Source organism: Corvus moneduloides, chromosome 1 (assembly GCF_009650955.1).
Source record: "Corvus moneduloides isolate bCorMon1 chromosome 1, bCorMon1.pri, whole genome shotgun sequence".
Lineage (NCBI taxonomy): Eukaryota > Metazoa > Chordata > Aves > Passeriformes > Corvidae > Corvus > Corvus moneduloides.
This window is the reverse complement of record NC_045476.1, coordinates 19268301-19290243: the sequence shown is the minus strand read 5'-3', so window position 1 is coordinate 19290243 and position 21943 is coordinate 19268301. Positions and strand designations below refer to the sequence as shown.

The following is a 21943-nucleotide window of genomic DNA, read 5'->3' as shown; positions in this document are numbered from 1 at the left end:
CTGGCAGAAAAGATTGAAGAGCCTGTCTCCAGCTGTTTTAACCATATTCATGAATGCATATCAAAAGATGCAAAAGTTTTTAAATGAATTCTGTACTTCACAGTATTATATTGTACTATTAATAGAAAGAAACCATAGGGAAAAAATTAATTAAAAAGTTCAAAATTTGTAAATATAATTAATAAGATACCTTTCAATAAAACATGCAGTTTATTACAGAAAATGGGATAAGTGCCATAAAATTAGCATTCATTGTGCATCGATTCCTCTTGAACTTTATCTTATTCAGGATCATAGTGCACCACTTAATGTTGCATGGTATGAGGCAATATATATCATTTTCATAGATGCAAAGGCTATATACTATGCCATTAATTAGGCTATCATAAATCCATAGTGATTCCAACATACTCACTCCAAATTCCTGTTGCTATAACCAAGGTCAGTGAATGTCCTGAACTACAAATCCAGGCTTTTCTTTTTTTGAAAGGGAGAGATTCAAAAGCGGCACAATGATCAGCCTTTTCTTGCTTGAAATAAGGCTAATCTTGCTGTAAATTGCAATTAAAAATACATATTGGATAAGACTCTTTTTTCACTCTCTGAATGTCTTATCATAGATGACATGAGTAAAACATTATTAGATACATTATCATTACCAGATGGATGCAAATTACTGTGTTTCTGCCACTGTGTAGCTAAAAATTTACTCTGAATTTAAGGGAAATTCTGGGCACTCCCCACAGAATCCTCCAAAACATTTTACTACATTGAAGAATTAATACTCTGGAACCTCTCTCAGCTATAATAATGTTCATTTGTACCTTCCTTGTAGTTTCTGTATCCTTTAATTCTGGTGCATTTAAATGCAAGTACCACCAACATGCATAATACAGGATTGGAGCATCATTCTCTTCCCTGTTTAACTCCACTGATCTCACAATCTCACTTAAATGAAGCATGCTCATACAAATCATGCCATTAGATTTGCTATATGCTATATATAGGCAAATGTTTATTACATTCAAGTAACATTTGCACTTTGCTGAAGATGTACCAGATTATTTCTAACACCAGATTCTAATCTCTGCTACAGAGGTTTAAATCTAGAATGAGTCTTAAGCTGTCATTCTGGGGAGTGACAACCTTCAACAGAACTGCACAGCACAAACCAGCAAAGGATAATAAGGGGTTCTGTTTGTGAGAAAGTGACTTCCTTAACTTCTTCTAAAACAAAAACATAAGCCTGTAATTTCTAGTTTTCTCTAACATTGTCTCTCCATCAACTCTTAGCATAGAAATACCCAGGTGTGCTCTCTGCAGAGCTTCTCCTACAGCACATGCACCCTTCTACAGAAAGCAGAATGGATACGTCAGAAGAACTTTAACTCCTGTGCCATTTCATCTTTGTTCAGTCTCAGTAGACTCCAAGAGTCAAGTACCCAGAAAAACTGCTCTGCTCCCAGGTAACACAGCTCTTCTGTACACAACAGATATATATGCTTTTCACTCCAGAAGTCCTTCTCTACCACTACAAACTGTGCTCTGTAATGATAACACTACTGTGCAAATGTTGAACACCTTCAATAAGTTTTAATTCATCCCTCCTTACGACCTTGCAAGAACGAATGAGACCCTGGTTACACACAGGCAGACTTTGGGGACACCAGGATTACTGGTTTGTGTACTTATTCTGACTGCAACACAATGCCCAGTGAGGTGTCCTGTGACAGGCTGCTTAGACTTTGCAGCTGAAAGCAAGCTGAAAGAAAAACTAGTGTTCTCTACTTGGAGCAGTTTGTCAAAAGCTTGAATCCTTGAGCATATTCTTGAAGAAAAAAAAGATGATGGAAAGATAACTTCAGGTGTTAAGGACACAGTTATAATGTCACAAGCTGAAACAGTGACCAGATAGAAGTCTTGCACTTGGGTTCATTCTATTACAGAAAATTACAGGAGGCATTATACAGCAAAAACAGTATAAGGAATTCCAAAACAGATTAAAACACAGCAATGTACATATATTTTAGATATACATACTCAGGCAGACATGTTAAAGTTATATCGTGCGTAATATTTGTTTTCAGTAGCGTTAATTTATGGCAGCCTGTTAGTGCATTGTTAATGTCCCTCTGCTATAGTTACATATGTGACACAAACATCTATCCTTTTATAGGAATGCTGAAAGAAAGCTGGAAAGAGATGTGACAAGGCACTTCATTTACTCCTAACAAAAGAAATGATAAAGGAGAGTGAAGAAGCATTTGTAGAGGAGAAAGGAGAAAATGGAAGCTGTCTACATAGTTTAGAAAAAGAAAGAATAGTTTGATGGAAGAGCTGGAAGAAGATAAAAATTAGTGTCAATGAATACACCAGTTCCTTGAATTAACTGACTGATTTGACAAAAAACAGAAAAGCCTTTTTAATGTAAGCACCTGTTCAGCAAAATAAATAGACTCGTGAATAATGGGCTTTTTGATCAGAAAAATATTTTGCTGTTTAAAAGAAATGGAATAAAAATTTGCTTAATTTTCAGAAGTCTAATTTTCAAGACATTCTTTTAGTACTTGTTTCTTTTTGCATATATACTCTTTCTTCTTAGAATAGACTTCCTTCCTTCTCATTCTGCAACTTTTCACTGGCAAAACTAAAAACAGAGAAAAGCCTTCCCAAATTACTTAAATGCAGATTATTTCCAAAGGAAATTAGAGCAGTCATTAGTTCCACTGTTTTTGTTGTAAAAACAATGTTCTATTTTTGACCCAGTCCCTTTCCACAATATTAAGAATGTATACTCCAGTGTTGCCACATTATCACCTATTTGAGGCATGTTCTCTCCATTTATGGAAAGCACAACATGTTGTAAGTTGTAGAAAAAAATAGCCCCAAAGTACATTTAGTCTTTTTATTAGCCTGTTGCATGAAAAAAGTGAAAGCAGGTTTCAATTATTTGGCTGTGCTGCTTTCAGTTACAGTACTAAATGCTATTTACCCTCAGCTGCAATTTTTTGTGGTCCAGAAATAATCAATCTTAAGAGGTTGCTTTATTAAAAACAAGGGAGTTTGATCTGAATTCAATGTTCCCCTGCCTGAAGATGACAACAAAATTAAAATCTTGGAACACCGAAAGCTCTTGTTTTCTTTAAATAGTGATCATTCAGTTAAGATTATATTTAAATATTCCTAAAATTGAGAGCATTTTGTGGGATGATCTGCTCAAGTCAACACAGTATAGTGTCAAATATGTATAGAATCAGAGTAGAATCCAAATACAATTTAAACCCCAATTTCATGCTAACTTCACTGTGCAGAAATTAAGATGAAATCCATAAAATAGATATACTGGTTCCATGTTCATGAGTGATCTGATTGATCCTTCCACGCACACAGTCAAGAGAAACTGATATCAGTGTTCCATTATGTACTTCAAAAGATGCACGGAGGGACACACTGGTCCATGTGCTTCCCTCTGGCATCTGACCTCCAATCTGCTGAGCAACCGCTGTGGGTTGCATGTGATCCATGGTCAACTGATTGAGAGTTACTTTGAGCACATTGCATGAATGGATTAGCTTTAAGTTAAATGCAAGGCTGGCAACTCCCTTTTCAGTAAAAATAAAATACTTCTGAGCAAGCTGTCCAGAAGAAACCAGCTGTATCTGTTTCTCATTGGATGACACCTGGGTGAAATCCAGTAGTTTGTTTCTCACAGCTCCAGTAGGCAGACCTGTAACAGAAACTGTGGCTGATATGGCACTAGAAACTGCTGAAGGGATCCAGATGAGGCTAAACATGCTAATTCCAGAAGTATCTCCAAAATACCGAACATTACACTGTGCAGGAGAAAGTATCTCAAAGCTAACCAGATCTCCAGCACCAACCTTTGTGGCCCCAGAAGCAGATATTGATGTGTCTCTGTAATTTACCCCAGATTTAAACACATTCATTAATTCTCTGTTGGTACCATTCCTATTGATATAAGAAACTAAGGAGAAGCCCTCCCGGACACATGTATGACCCATGGAATACAGTGCTTGATGAAACACGAATTTGACAACACCAGTTTCAGTGAACTTTATAGCTCTGCCATCATGAGATAAACTTAGCATATAAGGGTCAGAAACAGAAATTATTTTAAAGGTAGGTCGATAGTTGGTTTGGTAATGCATTGCTGTTGACATCTGTGCAGTGAGTGCCACAGCACCTGTGTCGTGGGACAACCAAAACAAACTGAGTGGGGTATTAAGATCATAAATATTCAAGTCTTTGCTTTGATTGCAGAATTGATTAGGGCTCCTCAAATACACAGAGAGAGTTTGGCTTGGCTCCACTTCAGCAGCACTGCTTAAACTAGTGCTCTGGAAATACTTTCCTTCTGGCTGCTCGATCCGAACACCACTCAGTTCATAGTCTTCCTCGCTGCCATTAAGCTTTAAGGAAAGTTGCAAGAAGTTCCTGCAGTTATGCTTTACTGCAAAATTTAGGTCAGTCCACAATAGACCATGTTGCCTGAATACCAGGCTGCTCCCTTCAGTGGATAGGATATCACAGGGAAGCTTTCCCTTTATCTTCAAGTTCAAGCCAGAGTAGACCTGAGAGATGCCAGACTTGACAGAGGGTAGAACAATGTTTGCAGCCCAAGACTCTGAGAGCTTGTTTTCACTGGCTGCTGAACAAACTGTGTCACTGACAGTGGAACAAGGCATGGCCACCATTCCATCTTCACACTTTAAACATGCTTGGCATTCCTGCATTTCCTTATTAAAGAAATACTCCTCTCCACACATTCCCAAAGCTGCATCTTTCTCAGCAATTCCAAGGCATCGGAAACCACCTGTTCACAGGAAATGGACTATTTTTATTGTTATACCTTTAAAATACTCAAAATAAGAACTCTACAGCTCCACATATCAAGTATCTTTGACAATGTATCTAATCACAAGGCAGAAAACAGAAGACAGTTTTGATGTTAGATCACTTTGTGCTATTTAAGGAACCTTAATAGCTTACAGAGGAAATATTAAGCATAACTCACCTTGTCCAAGCCAAGCACAACGGTTGGAGTGAAAAAAAGCTACACAGGGGCAATTCTAACCAAAACCTGTAATGTACCAGATACAATGATATTGCTCCAAAGACACTCTCTTCCTTCTGTGAGGTAAAAGGCATGGTGACTGGTACACTGAGCAGCTCCCTTCAACTAATGGAGAGTCCCCCTACACATGGCCTGCCCAGCCATGCTACAGGGTAGCCCTGCTGTCACAGTGATTGCTAAAGCAGAGATTTGCAACCCAAGGGACAAGGAGCCCTTGCATTCACTCCATATACAGTTTTTAAAAAACCTGCAAGAGACAAATAGGAAAACCAAAACGGTAAACAGAGGCTTAAAATCATTATGCAGCAGCCCACTCACTGAAAAAGTGGAAAACCACTGCCCTAAGACACAGGACACCAGTGGCTGTGACCAAGCTAAAGTAAAACACTGATGCAAACAGTGAGGAGAATATACATGTGGCGTTTGAAATTACTTTGTTTGACATAAAGCACTTTTGTGCTGTTAAATGGTACACCGTGACCTCAGTGGATCAAAGAATGCACACCAAAAAAACAGGCTTTAGAAACAGCCCGTAATTTTCTATGGCAATTTTCCAAGAGCACCGCCAGCTGCCAGTGCTTCCACCTGGAGCAACCAGAACCCAAAACCTTTCTGCATGGAGATTTCATGATGTAAATCAACACACAAGATCTCAGCCATCCTAAAGAATAATCACCTGCAGTTTGTGCCTCAAGACTTAATCACTAATGCATTTATGCTTTTTTACCACCATGATCAAAACTCAATAATCATCTTTCTAATAGATCTTCTTAAATATCCTTTAGTATCTAGATCCTAAGTCATACATTTGCATTATTCTTTAGGTGGAAACTTCCTGTACCTGGGCTGGGATTAGCTCTAAGACTGGGACTACAAGCATTTGCGTGGATCCCAACAAGCTGTATTTCTCCACTGCTAGCCCAGGGTGGGGCTGGCTATGCCAACTGCTGATGTAGACAGAAAAGCTCACCGCACTTGCTGCAAACTGCAAGACAGAGCAGTGCACACGCACCTGGCCCACAGGGGAGGTCAGAATGTTGGCTAGAATTCACTTCTGATACTACGTTACTCAGAGAACACCAGACATGGCGTTAATTTATACAGGCTGCATATATTCACCCTCGTATCACTTTGTCTATTTACACTTCATTCACTTAAGTGATGATTCTCCACTAACACCGATATGTAGGACTGTACAATTTATCATGTGAGAATATTCTTTCTAAGACTAAGTACCATTTCATCAAAGGAGTTCACTGAAGAACAGTAAGATTTTTTCCATCTGCAAAAAAGTCAAAAGAAACTTAACACTTTGCTCTCCTCTAAAAGTGTCTCATTTTTTTATGAGCAACAAAAGCCAATTTTTTCAACTAAACACACTCTAGAGGTAGTACATTAAAAAGTCCACAATCTTTCCCTTTGAAATCAGTTTTAACCATGATACATTTGCTCACATGACACTTCTTAACCACTTCTACTTCTCACATCACTGAGAAATACTGGACAAACTGATACTAAGTACACACATACAGCTGGTTCACATGGCAGACAAGATTTTCAGCAGTGCCTAGGAACACTTTTCATGCTATTTTTTGCTTCAAAATATTTTAGTGTATATTTGAGTATTTACAAATACCATGTTTCACAAATACTTGTGATGGCTATATGCACTAATTTGCTGTCTAGCCTTTTACTGGGTAGATCTGCAGCAGGTGTTCCCTCTGTGCATACTTCAAATAGGTGACTTCAAAGCAGCACACAGGCTGCTTTTTGCTGTGGCCGCAGTTGCAAGAGCAGCACCCTTCTCTTTGCACAGAAGAGGTCAAGCAGCAAATGATAGCCAAACATCAGAAAACCAGCACAGCAGCATGCTGGCTTCCTACTGCTCTTTACCACTTTACCACTCTGCCACCTCTTCCTGGCTCCTTGCTCTGAGCATTGTTGCACCTGGTTTCACAGTGAGTAGTCCAGCTGTACTCAACCCGGATTTGTGAAATTCAGTCTTTCTGCCATTTCCCAGCCCTTGCTACTCATGGAGGCCAGGTAGTTGCAAGACAATTAGAGTAAACCATGCATCGATTTTTCTGCTGCTACTACTCATAGCTGCTTAATGCAAAGGTTACATTTGGGCAGATTAAGTACGGGAATCCCTCTCTTTTTAAATACTCTATGTCAAATTTGGATCATCATATATCAATATGGTTTATTACAAATCAGGGCTATCTGTCCAGGTTTTTATTCCTCTTCCCCCTGCATCCCACAGTAAGTTCTACAGTAGGTCCTCTTTATTTTGCATAGCATTCCAGGGAGAGTGCCTTTGGTTGATTCTATTTGTTGGATAAACAATCTGACCACTCTCCCCTGGTTACATAAGAAGGAAATCATGCACCAAACTCTATTTTCACTGATTACATACTCCTAACTGCTATTGAATCTTAATGACTAGCCTTCAATCAAATAACCTAACAACTCTCGTGCCACATAAAAATGAGAAAAAGCAGCAAGGGAAGAAGGTATGATGCAGAGGAAAGCGGAAGGGTGAAGAAAGAGAGGCTCCTAGTTACATGATTCTTTACTGTTATTTGCTCTGTCTCCCCTCACACTGTACATTGAACATGAGTTGCTACAGATGCAACAACCTTTGCGTGCAGCTTAAGAAACCACATTCAACATCTGGAACTCATATGTCACATCACATCCCCTTCTTCCCTTCATTACCCATAACAGACATTCAGTTTCAGCCTTTCTTTTGACACGTTAATAGTACTAGTATAAGATAATGAGCTACCATGAACAGCCAGGCTGAAAGTAGCAGTCGTCTCTAACAAAAAATAAAAGGAAATAAAATACTCTCTTCCACGACAGATGGGAATAACATTGACAGGACATCAATTCCTGTCCAGGTAATGATGCCATTTTGGGGTTTTTTTACCCTTTTTCTTTTATATATTCTCTGTATCCTTCACACATATACTTGTAGCTTTGTAGCTTCATATTGTAGCTTAGTTTCAACATTTTCCTAGGCTGAAAGACAAAACAAATTCCAGGATCCCTATGCTATCTTGGTTCTCCTTAGAAACCAAGGCTGAAACCTGCTTTCTAAGACATGCTTTTGTAAAGAGGGCCTGGAACTCATCCTGAGGGGAGAGAGTCTAGAAAGTACTAGAACCGGGGGAATTACTCCACCAGGCTAGTTTCTAATTGGGAGATTCTTGTCAGATATGCTAATTTGAAGAATGTATAAAAATTGTGCACGCGTCATGCAGGGTGTGCATCTTTGGCTTTCCCTACCAGATGAATTTGTGCACCTGAGAATCCTCATATAAAGGATTCTTACCCTTTTATCACCCTTATTGTGCCTGACTCATATTTTTAGGGCCAGAGAAAAAGCAACAGTGACGGGTAATAACTTGCTTACACACCATCATTAAAACTGGGAGCAGAGGAAGAAAGAGAAGATTCCTTTCCTTCCAAATACATTGCTACTGCTTTTCTGTGGTCTGACGCACCATCAGTACCCATCTGTTTCTTGGCAGTATTTTGCCTTATGTTCCTCCAGCAGTTGTACAGACCCGTTTTTGGAACCGACTGAATAAATTCATAACAGCCCTCCCTCTTCCAAGCCACAGACTAGAGCAACACCAAATTACTCCCACATTGGTGGCTCTCCTTTCCTAGGGTTGAGGCCTTGTGGGTTTCCATTCAACAAAACACCAACTCCAGCAAACCCAATGTCTCAGTAAAGAGACAAAGCCTTACACCTTTCCAATGCTCTGAGTCTAATTTTGTGCTCTAAACTGTCTTACCTCCAACTGTCCACCTCTAAGACTCTCTAAAAGTGTCTTCCCTCTTCTTTTGTAAGACTGACGGTATCTCATGTGCAGCATTTACCACATAAGGTGACACTAAGTGCTCTTTTCCTCTAGTCATTTCCATTTTCCTGTGGTGTTTGTAGTAACACCATCCAAACCAACACAATTCCTGTCCAGAGGAAGTCAGGACAATATAAGAAAACCCACACCCTCTTTTAACCCTTTCCTAGGGTCCCACTTTTTTCTCCACCAGTGACTGGATAGGAAAGGCACAAAATCACTCATAATCAGCTGAAAACAGCCCTTGCTCCTCAGAGAGGCCACCCTCTTCTTACAAGTTAGAAGCCTAGAGGAGGAAAAACATAGAATCCAGTGAAGCTCTTCCTGGGTTATTTGGCTGTGAGACCTCAAGTACCGGTCACAACTAGTGAAATGCTCTGACCACAGAGTTCCTTTCAAGGTTTTTTGGATGACCAAAAATTAGATCAGTAGAAAGAAACCTATTACCTGCATACAATTTTCTCAGTATGTCTATTAATTTTGCTCCTTTGTGTCTGACTGCCATGGGAATGGAATGAAGTCTGCAGTGCAAAACACCAGGCAGATCTGTTCTTAAATGTCTGAAAAACTCCCCCAAGTGTCCTCAAATGACGGAAACTGTTGATCTTTCCTCAGCATTTGACAATATTGTTGTTAAAGGAGAATAAGATTCATGAAGGGACGTCCTATAAGAGCCTTCATTAGATCAAGTCAGACACCTACCCCAGCTCACCAGAAAGAAAATGACAACTATTTTTCTCCATTAGGAATAATAACTTTGATTTTGGCCCTACTTGCACCAGCATAAACAAGAAGAAAATCTGGTCATAAGAGAAAATTAAAAACAAAGCATATAAATCCCCAAGAAAATAAGGCAAAAGGGACCGTCCAATGCCTCTAGAGGATATTAATGTCCTAAATAGCCCATTGTCCACAGAAACTCCTATTACAGAAGAGTGTTTTTCAAACCCTTTGATTCCAGCAAGCTGTGCATGTCACTATTCATTAACATACAAGCCTGAGTCCTTATCTATTTATTTGGCCTGTTCCTGAAGATCTAATTATCCTCATTCTTTAATTATCAGAGAATATAACTTACCTGGAGTATTGAGGCATTTTATCCTCTCACCACAAATGCTTGGAGATTCAGTGCACTCATCTCTGTCCTGTAAATCACAAGAATCATATTGAAACACTTAAACACGATCACTTAAATTTGGAACAGGCATTTCAGGTTCTGTGACATCCATCTGGCCGTAATAGGTGTATGCAGGGATGGAGAAGGGGTTGATCCCATAGGCATGTTAGAGCAGGACAATTTCGATTTGGATTTGTTACCTGTTTTAACCAGGTATCTAAAAACACTGTGTGGTGCCCACAGAAAGCAAGCAGTGTGCAGATGAACTGAATGGAGGGGTTGCACAAGTAACACTTGCTATGATGCACATCCCCAAGAGTGGTGCATCAATCAATTGATCTTAAGGACATTGCAAAAATCGAGACAGTTTTAGAATGGCTTTCAAGGACATTTAGTCTGGGAGGAAGCTGATAACCAAAACACACATGAAAAGTAAATTAGAAAGTAATATTCCCTGTCAAGGAGTCCTCCTTTCACCCTACAGCAGGAAGATGGGGAAAGAAAAACAGCCTACATTTGCATTTAAATGCTAGCACTGAAGAAAACTGAGGCTAGCAGAAAGGGAACTAGACAGACATTCAGGTTCTCAGTATCTGGTCCAGCTGGTCAGGCTCATGTTAAGCTAAGAATGGGGGGCAACACTTAGCAAACAAGACACTGCTTTAAAAAACAAGTTGCCCGTATATCTTTCCTAGGATTTCTAAATGACAGAAAGCAAACAAAGAAACATCTTATTTTGCTTGCGTGCTGGTTTTGTGTTGTATAATAAAATGTATTTTATAATAAAATGTACTTAACAATAAAAGTATCCATGTTCTATATATGTGTATTTGTATGTTATGTTTAAGCAGGAACTAGTTCTTACATTTGTTTTAACTGACAACTTTTGTTTCCAAACTTATAAATAAATGTCTGACTTATGCTTAGTAAAGCTTTCCTGTGCTTTTCAGATATGTCTAGAAGCTCCTGTAAGAGTGTAACAGGATTAAATAAACAAATTTAGCATGCATTAGTCTGAATGTTTTAGGATGTCTTTTCCTACCATGATGAAAAGAATCTAAGTCCTGCCAGCTGTCAGGTTTGGGAAAGTATCACACCAACCAGGCACAAACTAGTGCCTCATTTAGGACACTAAATGCTAAAGAGAAACCCACAAAAAACCTTCTGGCAGGCTTTGAAGTGCCATAGACCCATTCAGTAAAACACATGCTCCAAACTGGATTTCTCTAGCTCTCCAGGCAGTTATTTCCAGAATGTTATCCCAATATGTCCAACACAACGCTTCATAAGCAATAACTGAAAGATACAGAATTATGTTTCACCTGGCAAATCCGATCAGAGTTTGCAGAACACTCGGCCATTTGGAAAAAACCAGCAGGACACAATGTGCATTTTTCACATTGTGAAGGTGTCTTTTGGAAATTGCAAAATTCATCACTTTCACAAAGGCCACAGTCCAGCAAAGACTCCCCAGCATTAATCACTTTTGCATCCACTTCTACTTTATGCACAGAGTATGACTTCTGGAGGTGATTTCTGACCTGGTTCTGAAGTCCATGAAGATGACTTTCAAAATAATTTTGAATATCTTCTTGCAAACTCTGAAATGACATTTGTTTCACTGTATCAAAAAGCATGCCATACTGGACTTTGATCAGATCCATTTGCTCATACATTTTCCTTTGCTGTTCAAGAATCTCCTGTTGCTGGCTAACCAATACATGCTGCTGTTCAGCAAGTTTTTGCTGCAAATCAACAATTATCTGCTGTTGGCTTTTTAGCATTTCAGTGAATTTCTCGTGCCCTTTTGCAAGGTGCAGTTGTAGTATTAGGGCATCTTCAGATGGAACTTCATTTTCTCCTGAAATACAAATGATGAATTATTGTCCAAGCTTGTATTATCTCTTCAAAAGCATTCCAATTTTAGTAAGTTAATGAAAAGTCTCACTAAATTCAAGTCATCATTGTAAGGTCAGTTCCTTTACTACCTTTGAAGCCCCTTCATGGGACCAGAAGGTCTTCCAATTCATAAGCAACTTATGAAATCATCATCTGCCCCTGCTTCAGGGCATAAATTAATCATCACATCAATAACAGATTAATCCTTCCTATGTACATGTTCAAACACAGTAAAGAGTAAATGGCCAATTTGCACTGTAGAAGTGATAAAATGAGGTGATAAAACCTGCTGCGAATACCAAGCTGTTAAGGGTAGTAAAAGTAAGGGTCAGTTGCAAAGAGCTGCAAAAGGAATCTATGATACTGAGCAGCAGCAATAAAATGACAAAAAGAAGTTCAAAGGGGATAACAGTGAAATGAGGTTCCCACTGAAAAAGAAATCCAAGTTGTTTTAGATCAAATGTCATACTTGTAGATTACTATTACCCCTTGGAAATAACCTTGAGTAATATATCTAGATATAGATGTTGGGCTACAGAGCCATGTAATCATCAGTTCAGCACCCAACAGAGGTCAAAAAGGCAATAAAATGCTAGAATTTTAGAAGAAGAATGTATAACAGAAGATAATATATCATTATGACATTATATTAATCAATAGAGCATCTGAATACAGCATGCAGTCCTGGTTCCCCATCTCAAAAAGAAGTACAGAGGAACTCAAAAGTTCACAAAAAGGGCAGCAAGGAAAATCTAACATATGATACTGCTGCAACATGAGAAAGTAGGTAAGACTTTTCAGGATCAGGAAAAAAAAAAGAAACCAAACAACTGTGCTATATTACAGGTATCCTAAAGCAAGTAAATATGGAAAGACTCTTCAGTCTTTCTTCCAATACAAGAATTAAGGGACATTAAATGAAGGCAGCAGTTCCATACACACTAAAACTTTAAAAATAAAATCAATTTGGGGCTAAAAGATCTACAGACATCAATCAGACTCAGGAAATCTAAGCAACAAACTGTGGGAGCTGGGAAAATGATCTAAGAAAATATCATGCTATACTTTCTACAGTACCTACTGCTGGACACTGCCAGAGAGACTCCTGAATCCATACAATTACTCATCTGTTCTTATGCAGCACTGATTTTTATTCTTATAAGCACAGAGCATGAAGGATGACACAACGAAAAGAGACCATATCCAGTTGCTGTTTATGGTTCCCAAAATATTTTGCTGTTTGGTTATTCTTACTCACAGCATAAGGCACACATTAATTTTTATTTTTCAGTATTAAATATTAAAGTAGTTTGCAGTATACTGGATTCGAGAAAACAAAGACCAGGATAAGACAACAAAACCCAGCTCCTGTGCATTCCTTCTTTTGGGATGCCAGTTTTCCATCCGAAGTAAGGTGCACTCCCAGTGCTGCTGAGAAATAGTGGGGTCAATGGGCTCATCTGATTTGAAATGGGACTACGACTCTGCACTCCAGCACCTTCACTTGGCCAAGAGAAGTGGTGGTTCAGCTGCAGTTGGCAGGAGTCTTCCAAATAGTAGGTGTGGTGCTGGTGATACTGGCTGAAAAGATGATGCAGATGTTTGTGTAGCCCCCGCAGATGTACAGGCAGCTGGTGGAGAGTGACAGTCATCTGCCTCATGCACATGAGCCTGCAAACATAGACACTGTGCTGGGAATCAGCTCGAGCCCCTGGTATTGGCCTGTACCTTGGAGGGCTGCTATCAGGCACAGCCTTCAGCAAGTGTTCAAGAGGGCTGCACCTCATGCGAATGGGGCTTTTTAATAGGCTGAACAAGACTATTCAGTTCACCAAACACAGTTTTCTCCAGCAGCTTAACTAGAGCAGGGATATTTTAATTGCTAAAGAATCACTGCAAATCTACTCAGGCACTGTCACTAAGCTGGCAGTCACAGGCTGAGGAGGGCCACCAGGTCTCCACCTATGCATGGTGAATTAATTCACGTAGGAAAATGGCCTTCGGGTCACCTAGGCAGCATATTCCAGCTCCCCTGCAGTCTGAGGAGAGGTCAATGGCAAAGAAACATCCCATTCAGCTGGTATTAGTGATGTGCTGAAATGGAAACTTGACGGAAATATTCCCCTAAAAACAGGGAAAGACAGGAACAGTCACTGACTTGTCTCTTGAATCATTGAATCACGGCTTGTGTTGGAAAGGACCTTAGAGTTCATCCAGTTCCAGCCCCCCTGCCATGGGCAGGGACACCCTGCACTGGACCAGGTTGCTCAGAGACCCATCCAACCTGTCCTTGAACTTCCTCCTGGAAGTCCAGGAGTGGGGCATCCACAGTTTCTCTGCACAACCTGTTTGGTGCCTCACCAACCTCGCAGTAAGGAATTGCTACCTAATATCTTACCAACTCCAACTGATGCCTTTGCCTGGTCTTAAAATCAAGAGTCATACACGGTTAGAAGGGGAAAAGAGATTTTACCTTGGTATTTATTTTAAGGATCCTTAGGTGTACACATCCAGGTCATATGCATCGAGATGCACCCTGCCAAGTCTATCTCTGAGTCTCTGAGTCTCTGTGTCTCTGTGTCTCTGTGTCTCTGTCCCCTCCCCAACATTGGGTATAACGTTATAGGTTTTACTAATTAGCATATCCATCAAAGATTCCCCAATGAGAGGCTCAAGTGAGCCCCCCCTCCCCAAGGAGCCTTCCCCTGGATGGTTCTATCTTGGTTTACAGAATGTGTTCTGGAGAGGACCTTGGGGTCTGGGGCACACTGATCCCTAACTACGAAGCTTCTAAAATGTTTAGTCTCTTAGCCTGACAAACAAGTCCAAGAATGTAGGCAAAAAGCACTAGGAATACAGAAGTTGTAAAAAGGTATAACAGGGGTATAAAAGAAAAGGCAAAAATCTTCATGGCATCACTACCTTTCAGTTGGAAGCCATTTCCCCTTGTCACGGACATTACCTCTGTTTGAGTTGCAGCTCTCCCCAGACAACTGTAAATACATTTCCCCAGATTAAGAGATCTGGTTATCACTTTTTTTTTTTTTCTGTTTGTTTTAGTAGAAAAGCCATGCTGGAATTACTATACAAACCATGCTCATTTGCAAGACTTATGACTCCAGCTGCCAATGGGGATTGGACAACACATTCTCTGCACCACTGCAGGACACCCACTGACCTGTGCTCAAAAGAAGATCTCAGGGAAACACAGAGAATATTAGAAGATGCAAGCAGAGCAGAATGCTGGATGCTTGCCTATACATTGACTTGAAGGAAACCAAAGACAGTCAACAAGCCTTATTTTTTTGTTCCTGTTGCCAAATACATGGAATTTCTGCTAGATGTTGATGAATTCAGTATGCTGTTCTTCCACTCCTAGGAGGGAAAGCTGCCTTATGAAGGTCTGTGTCGAGTCCTGTCTTTGGGATGGGCAAAACATGTACATATGTCCTTTGTCCAGTCTGGGCAGAGCATGTCTACAGCAACTCATTCACACCAACTGCAGCAGTGGGCACAAGGCAATAGCAGTGAGAGAGGAGAACTTCTGAGGATGGTCCTCATCTGAAAACTCACATAGAAGCTTGTGTGTTATCACAGGTTTGCTCACTGTGTGCTTCCATGCCGACAGTGCCTTCCATGAGATCCCATGGTTTAGTGGGCAGTGCGGTACGCTGCTTTCTCTCCAATATATAGAACACTCCTCTCTGCCACAGGAAGGTGAACGCACAAATCCATGATCACCACTGCCCATAATCCATTCTTGACGCATTCAAGAATTTTGTTAAGCGAAACTTCTAATCACACTTCTGTTCCTCCAAGACTTCACCCAGCATAAGGCCTGCAAAGAGTATAAAATTGAAAGAGCGAACTCCTGAGTTGTGCTTCCAAACTCCTCAACATCTTCACCCTCCAACCCTTCAGCTTTAATTCCTCTGACCCACATCAGAGGGGACAGAAGACCTAAACCTAAGGCCCAGGAGATGCAGGTGCATGTAACTCACCATGTTAGTTGTAACTGCTGATGGTATTGGAGACTGGGCAGCACAGATTGATCCAAGACAGACAAAGAATAAGATGATGTTTGAAGAAAGAGGTCACGCTGAGCTGGATGCTCTTTGTAAGACTTGAATGGAGATACAGCATGTCTGTTTCCAGCACCATCCAAAAGTATTACTCTTTTCTGTACAAGCAGAATGCTCTTACTATTTGCCAAAGCTTGTAAAACACAGAGAAGGATTTTGGTATGGACAAAGAAAATGAAAATATTCTGGGTTCTTCAGCAAAACAGATGGCATTTATGGTGACAGTATGAAGAAGAGTATGCACACAAGCAGAGGAAATGGAGGTTAATCATACTGACTTGTTTTCTGTCCACCTTTGGTCATGGAGCATACAGAAGTTCTGTAAGACATCTGGGGACAGTTTCAGGCAAGATGAAGGCAGACAGTGTCACTGCATTAGGCACAGGGAGGCTTAAATGTCAGTCCGGGTCTGGACTCACCAAGTGCAGCAGTCTCCTTTGGAGGAGATGTCTCTTCACTAAGTAGACCTTGGCAACTTGTAGGCTTGGCATGCGCTCTGGAGTCTGAAGCAGCAACAGTGCTCATATTTGCCACGCAGATGTGACAATGCTTAAATTACCTTCTTCATGCTTTTCATTAGCTTTTAACATCAATGGGAAATAAATCACCCTTCCTAATATATTTTATATCTTTCAGACAAGGCATTAAGCCAGAATCGAAACTGTTTTGTGGTTATTAAAGACCTGTTTGTGCTCTTCATGTCGGTAAATCCACAAATCCCTGACACTTAGATACACCTTCTGCTGACCTGAGTGTAAGCATAGACATACCTGGCTTCCTACAAGGATACTGAATTCACCAGAGCTGTGCTTGTCAATGGACAGGCAAGTGTTTTGAATGATGTACTGTAAGACATGCTTTACAACTTTTCACCCCCTCGCTATTACAACAAGACAGTTTGGCAACAATAGCAAGTTTCTTCCCAACGGCACCAGTCTGGGTGTGCAACATGCACCCATCCCACGGAAGCCTTTTACGATGTTGCTAAAAATTAAGAACACCAGAAATACCAGACTGTGAAGAGACTTAGTGCTTAAAAACAGCACTAAAAAAGATTCTGCCACGTTTCATCAGCTCTAGGTCTCCTAGGTGCACGTGTTTATGGAGGGGAGATGAAGGGGAGCAGAGAGAGGAGCCACGGCAGCAATTCTCTCACGTGGTGTGAAGACCACTGTCAGATTTTCTTCCTAACTCTCCCAAAACAAGGTCTGGTGCAGTCGCTCAGGCAACCCTGTGTCCGGGCTCCCGGAGGTGCTGAAGCCCCTTGGCCCAGCAGACACCCGCCCCGCTCGAGGAGACCCAGCACCCTGCGGCTCTCCGTGACCACGAAGAGCCTTCTGCGGGCTGCAGGAACCCTACGTGCCACGGCAAGGGGGTGATGGTGTGGGGTGTGGGATGTGCCTTCCTGCCCCCGGGCCCCTCATGCCGCACCGCACCTGGTTTGACGTCGCAAGTGAGCTGCACCCCCAGGGCGCCGCCGCCCCGCTCGGTAGCGGCGTGGGCAAAGTCGTCCCCCGCGAACTGGGCGGCTCTGTCGGCGACGCGCAGCAGAACGGGCTCGGGGCAGCCCTCGGCGGGGGCGGCGCAGCCCGGGCCGCGGGGCCGCGGGCGCAGGCGGGGCGGCAGCAGGCGGCACTCCAGGCCCTGGCAGTCGCGGCGGGTGGCGTTGGCGGCGCAGTCCCCGCCGGGGCAGGCGGGCGGCGGGGCGGCGGGCGCTGCTTTGCCCTGCGGCGGCCGCAGCGGCGGGGCCGTGTGCAGGAAGGAGCGCGCCGGGCGCCCGGCCCGTCCGCCGCAGCGGGGTCCGCGGCAGGGCGGCGGGGGCGCGGAGCCGCCCTCGCACGGGGGTCCGCGGCAGGGCTCGGCCGAGCCGCCCCCCGTTCCCAGCAGCGAGAGGCAGACGCCGAGCCAGCAGCGCGCCCACCACAGCCGTCTCCCCGGCATCTCCGGCCGCGCCTGCAAGAGAAGAGAGGCCGCGATGGGTCAGGGCAGATGCCCCTCTGCCTTCGCTCTAGCCCGGGGTGCGCAGAGCAGGGGAACCCCGCCCCCCATATCCCTCTCTCCCTCCGTTCTGCAGGTACCGTCACAGCATCCCAAATCCAGGAAAAACTTTTCACCCCCGTCCCGTCCCTCCCCGGCGTCTCCCGGCGTAACCTGCGGGAAGGTGCGGGGCGGCGTCCGGAGCAAGTGCGGCCTCGGGGCTGTGCTCCTCGCAGCGGCTGCCCGCAGCGGGGACCAACCTCCTCCGAAAGCTGGACGGGAATGGAAATGTGCAACATTCCTGGGGCTTCGTTAGCATCAGATTTCCCAAGCGCCTCCCTTTAACTCCTTCGCTCCTCCAGCCCATGCCGGCTGCCCGGGGCGGCGGTGGGACGGAGGCGGGGGCTGCCCCGTGGCTCCCGCCGGCTCCGGCTGTCCCGCCGGCGTTTCTTGGCGGTGTTATCCCACGCCGCCCAGCCAGGGATATGTACCTGTCTTAAAAGGTTGGCTTTCATTCCGAGTGGTTTTACTGTGCCTCAAAAAAAAAAAAAAAAGAGAGGAAGAAACCCCAAAAGCCAAACAACCAAAACCTCAAACCCAACAGGAGTAAAGTTCACACGCGACGCAGTTTCCAATAAAGAAAATTTCACGCGGCCGAAAAAGTTATGGGTAGTTTGGATTTCTTGGTTCCCACTTCTATCGTCAGGAACCGACATCGAAGATAATCACGACCGCAGCTGCCGTCTTCTCTGGGGCTACCGAGGGCCGCAGCAGAACCGAAGAGAAGGACCGATTTTGAACTGATCAGCCATGCGGCTGTGGCCGTGTGCATTTGCTTTCTGATAACGCAGCTTCCCCGGACCCTTTCTGGCAGCGCTCACTCCGAGGTGTGAGGATCAGCATACCTTTCAAGTGCTCGGAGGCGTGAATAACTCGCCGCAGCAGGAGCCACCTCTCTTATCTAATCTCTTCCACATGCTACCGCGGGAAAGCGACACCAAGTATGTGTCCAGTTCAGCACTAACTGCGATGCCTCTTTGGGAAGCTGGCCAACACAGATACAATAGCTACGGACAGAAAAACAATTACGGAAAATACTATTTATTGATTCATTAGCTTCAGCTTCCTTCCATCCACGGGCTCACACACATGTAAAACCTCTTCAGAGTATCTTTGCAATGCTCTCACACAGTCCCTTTGCTATCACTTACACAGGAAAGAGGAGAAAGAGCATTGTTTTATTGGTTGGGTTTTTTTGGTTTTGGTTTTTTTTTTTTCTAAATTCAGGCTGATTCATTTACCGTTTCCCTTGCTATTGGGAAAGCACACCAAATACATCACTTGAAAACTGGCTTGTCATTTTTTGACTAAGCATTACTTCTTTTGAAAACACTGGCTTGTCAAAACTGAAATGCCCTGTGCAGCAGCAGCAGCAGCAGCAGCAGCAGCAGCAGCAGCAAAGGTTTCAAGACACAGGGGTTGTAGCCCCTGCTGAATTCTGCAGGATGGGTGACCTGCCAGGTTGTAGAACACCTGCCTGAGACAGGGATATCTGTCAGCTCTGCCAGACCAAATCCCACATGAAATGCCCAGCAGTTCCTAGGCTCTTTGCTTTGACCTTCAACTGAAGTAGAATTCCAGGGTCAACTGCTCCTGAGAGATCCTGTGTTTTCCTATGGCTTCCAGTAGCTCTACAAAAAGCCATAGAATAAATGGAGATCAGCCTCCACAGTTTGTCCCTCCAGGGAATCTGCAGCCCAGCTCTGGTAGTATGGAGCTCTGCATGAGCTAATTTTTTCTTCTGAATTAATACCTGTGTATTTTCTCTAGTTCTTTGATAGGTTTTGCAGCCAATACATTGCTACCACAGCTGTATTATTTTGGGGATCTGTGCCAGTGCATATAAAGCTACATGAGATAAAAACTCATCTTTGGATCATCTTCAGAAATGCCATAAAACAGGCTATAGGGTTGGGGATGATTCCCAGAGCAGCTACACCTTCAGGCTAATAATTCATGAAATGACATGAGACATGATGTTCTCAGACACTACACAAATCAAGAGCAGCTCTCTTGAATTTGAGCTCTTTATATACTGATGCAAAAAATAAGAATAGAATTTACCTTCAAACCTGAACCTCAATAATAATCTTTTTCAGGAAAAAAAAAAGCTTTTAGATAACCAAATATCATATCAGTAATAGTGCCAGCAAGAGTATTGATTCACACATTTGACTTTTGAAGTGTCTGTAGCACAGAATGCAGCACTGAGAAATGCTGCCATTGGTTTGACAAGTAGCATAAACACATGTATGCCATCCCTTATGACTGAAAAGCTGTGCATTCATTGAATGGGGTGGGTGATGTATATTAAAAAATATGTTCTGCTGGTGTCTAGTATAGGGCATATCAGCTATATGATGTTATTTGTAAGTACTGTCTACTGGTGCATAGGTACCAGAATCACCCAGCAAACCTGCTGAACATCCAAACTGAAGTCAGTGGCCTTTTTGTAAATACCCATAAAGCTTGCTTTCCTTCCCTGTGCAGGCACTGTGTAAGCACGGAGAGTCCCTACTTCGTGTGTTTCAAAGATGGTTTGGTGCAACGCTTTTCTTTTTCATGGTATTTTTCAGATTCGCTGTGTTCACTGGGACGAAAGGAGCGACTCAGATCAAAGAAGTAAGGGGCTCCTACATCTACACTATGTGCAGTTTGGGGAGGGTTCTTCAGACCTTCCAATGATTAAAATTCATACAGAACTGGTCTGTACAGCTACATCCCCGGTCAGGCACTGGTACCTGTTTGGTGTCTGTCCAGAAAAGAGCATATGCTGTTAGATTCCCCCAAAAAGCACCCTCTGCAAGTGACAAAACTGAATGCAATAGGCAAGAAAGACTGGGGTAATTGCTGCAAAACAGCCCTGCTGCTCTGAACCAGCACACAAACCCAGAAAGAACCCAAACCCGATTTACTTAGCGCCATCTTCAGATAGACGCAGCAGCTCTATCGCTCGCCGTGCAGCGGGAGGTGGGCTTCTTCCGTCTCGAAATCCATCTTACCGAGGCCAGCGAGACCCTTAACGGAGCATCGGCATCTCCTGCAGGCCTGCGGAGCCCCTCGGGGGGCAGAGGGGCCCGTGGCCTTCCCGGGGCGGGGCGGCAGCCGGCAGAGGGCAGCAGGGCCCCGCGCCTGCCCGGCGGACACTGTCCCCATCCCGTTCCCGACCCTGTCCCCATCCCGTTCCCGACCCTGTCCCCATCCCGCCCCCGACCCTGTCGCCGTCCCCGGCCCGTCCCCGGCCTGTCCTGTCCGGTCCCCGCGCCGAGCGAGGAGCTCGCCTCTCTCGCGCTCCCCCGCCGCTCCCGTTCGGGTTCGCTCCCCGCGGAGGTGCTCTGACGTTTCTCGGGGCCGTGCGAAGGGGAGAGCCCGGGAGGACGCACCGCATCCTTAGAGGCCATTAGCTTTGACCAAACCTCACCGGCACATTTTCTCTACTTGTTTGTTTGTTGAGGCAGCTGGATGAAGTAAAATGTTCTTTCTTGTGAGGTTTCTGCATGAGCCAGTATTTTGGGAAAGTCTGGACAACCTGCATTAAGCATTTTTGAGTAACATTTGGAGTTGGATAATCTTTTGCAATACGGATGACAAAATCCATCCAAAGCAGTCACACATAACACAATTGCTCAATATGATTTACTTTTCTTAAATTTCTAGTTTAACCAGGCAGTTTTGGAAAAAAAAATCCCTGCCAGGTACCCAAATCTAAACCCTACATTATTTTCCCACCTTTCGTAATCTTTTACAATAGCAAAGTTCAACAATTATTTGATCCTGCAGGCTTTGCAGACATGCTTAACTTAGCAATCTGAATCAATACGACATCCAGCAGCACTGCTTA

General features: G+C 43.3%; 1 protein-coding gene across 1 annotated transcript; it reads right to left on the bottom strand.

The window, feature by feature from the left end:
• Positions 1 to 534: 534 nt before the first annotated feature.
• On the bottom strand, positions 535 to 17657 carry LOC116440285. Its single transcript, XM_032100893.1, has 4 exons — positions 17502 to 17657; positions 11407 to 11945; positions 10046 to 10112; positions 535 to 4834 (listed from the first exon to the last, which is right to left on the bottom strand). The coding sequence occupies exons 2-4, from the start codon at positions 11866 to 11868 to the stop codon at positions 3315 to 3317; spliced, it is 2049 nt and encodes a 682-aa protein (XP_031956784.1). The 5' UTR covers positions 11869 to 11945; positions 17502 to 17657; the 3' UTR covers positions 535 to 3314.
• Positions 17658 to 21943: the final 4286 nt, after the last annotated feature.

What these genes read in the sequence shown, in the direction of transcription:
- LOC116440285 (XM_032100893.1), bottom strand. Translation starts at nt 11,868, where the DNA reads ATGCTAAAAAGCCAACAGCAGATAATTGTTGATTTGCAGCAAAAACTT. An exon ending in ACTCTGATCGGATTTGCCAG is followed by an intron (nt 10,113 to 11,406) that starts GTGAAACATAAT and finishes TGTGATTTACAG; the next exon opens with GACAGAGATGAGTGCACTGA. An exon ending in AAAATGCCTCAATACTCCAG is followed by an intron (nt 4,835 to 10,045) that starts GTAAGTTATATT and finishes TCCTGTGAACAG; the next exon opens with GTGGTTTCCGATGCCTTGGA.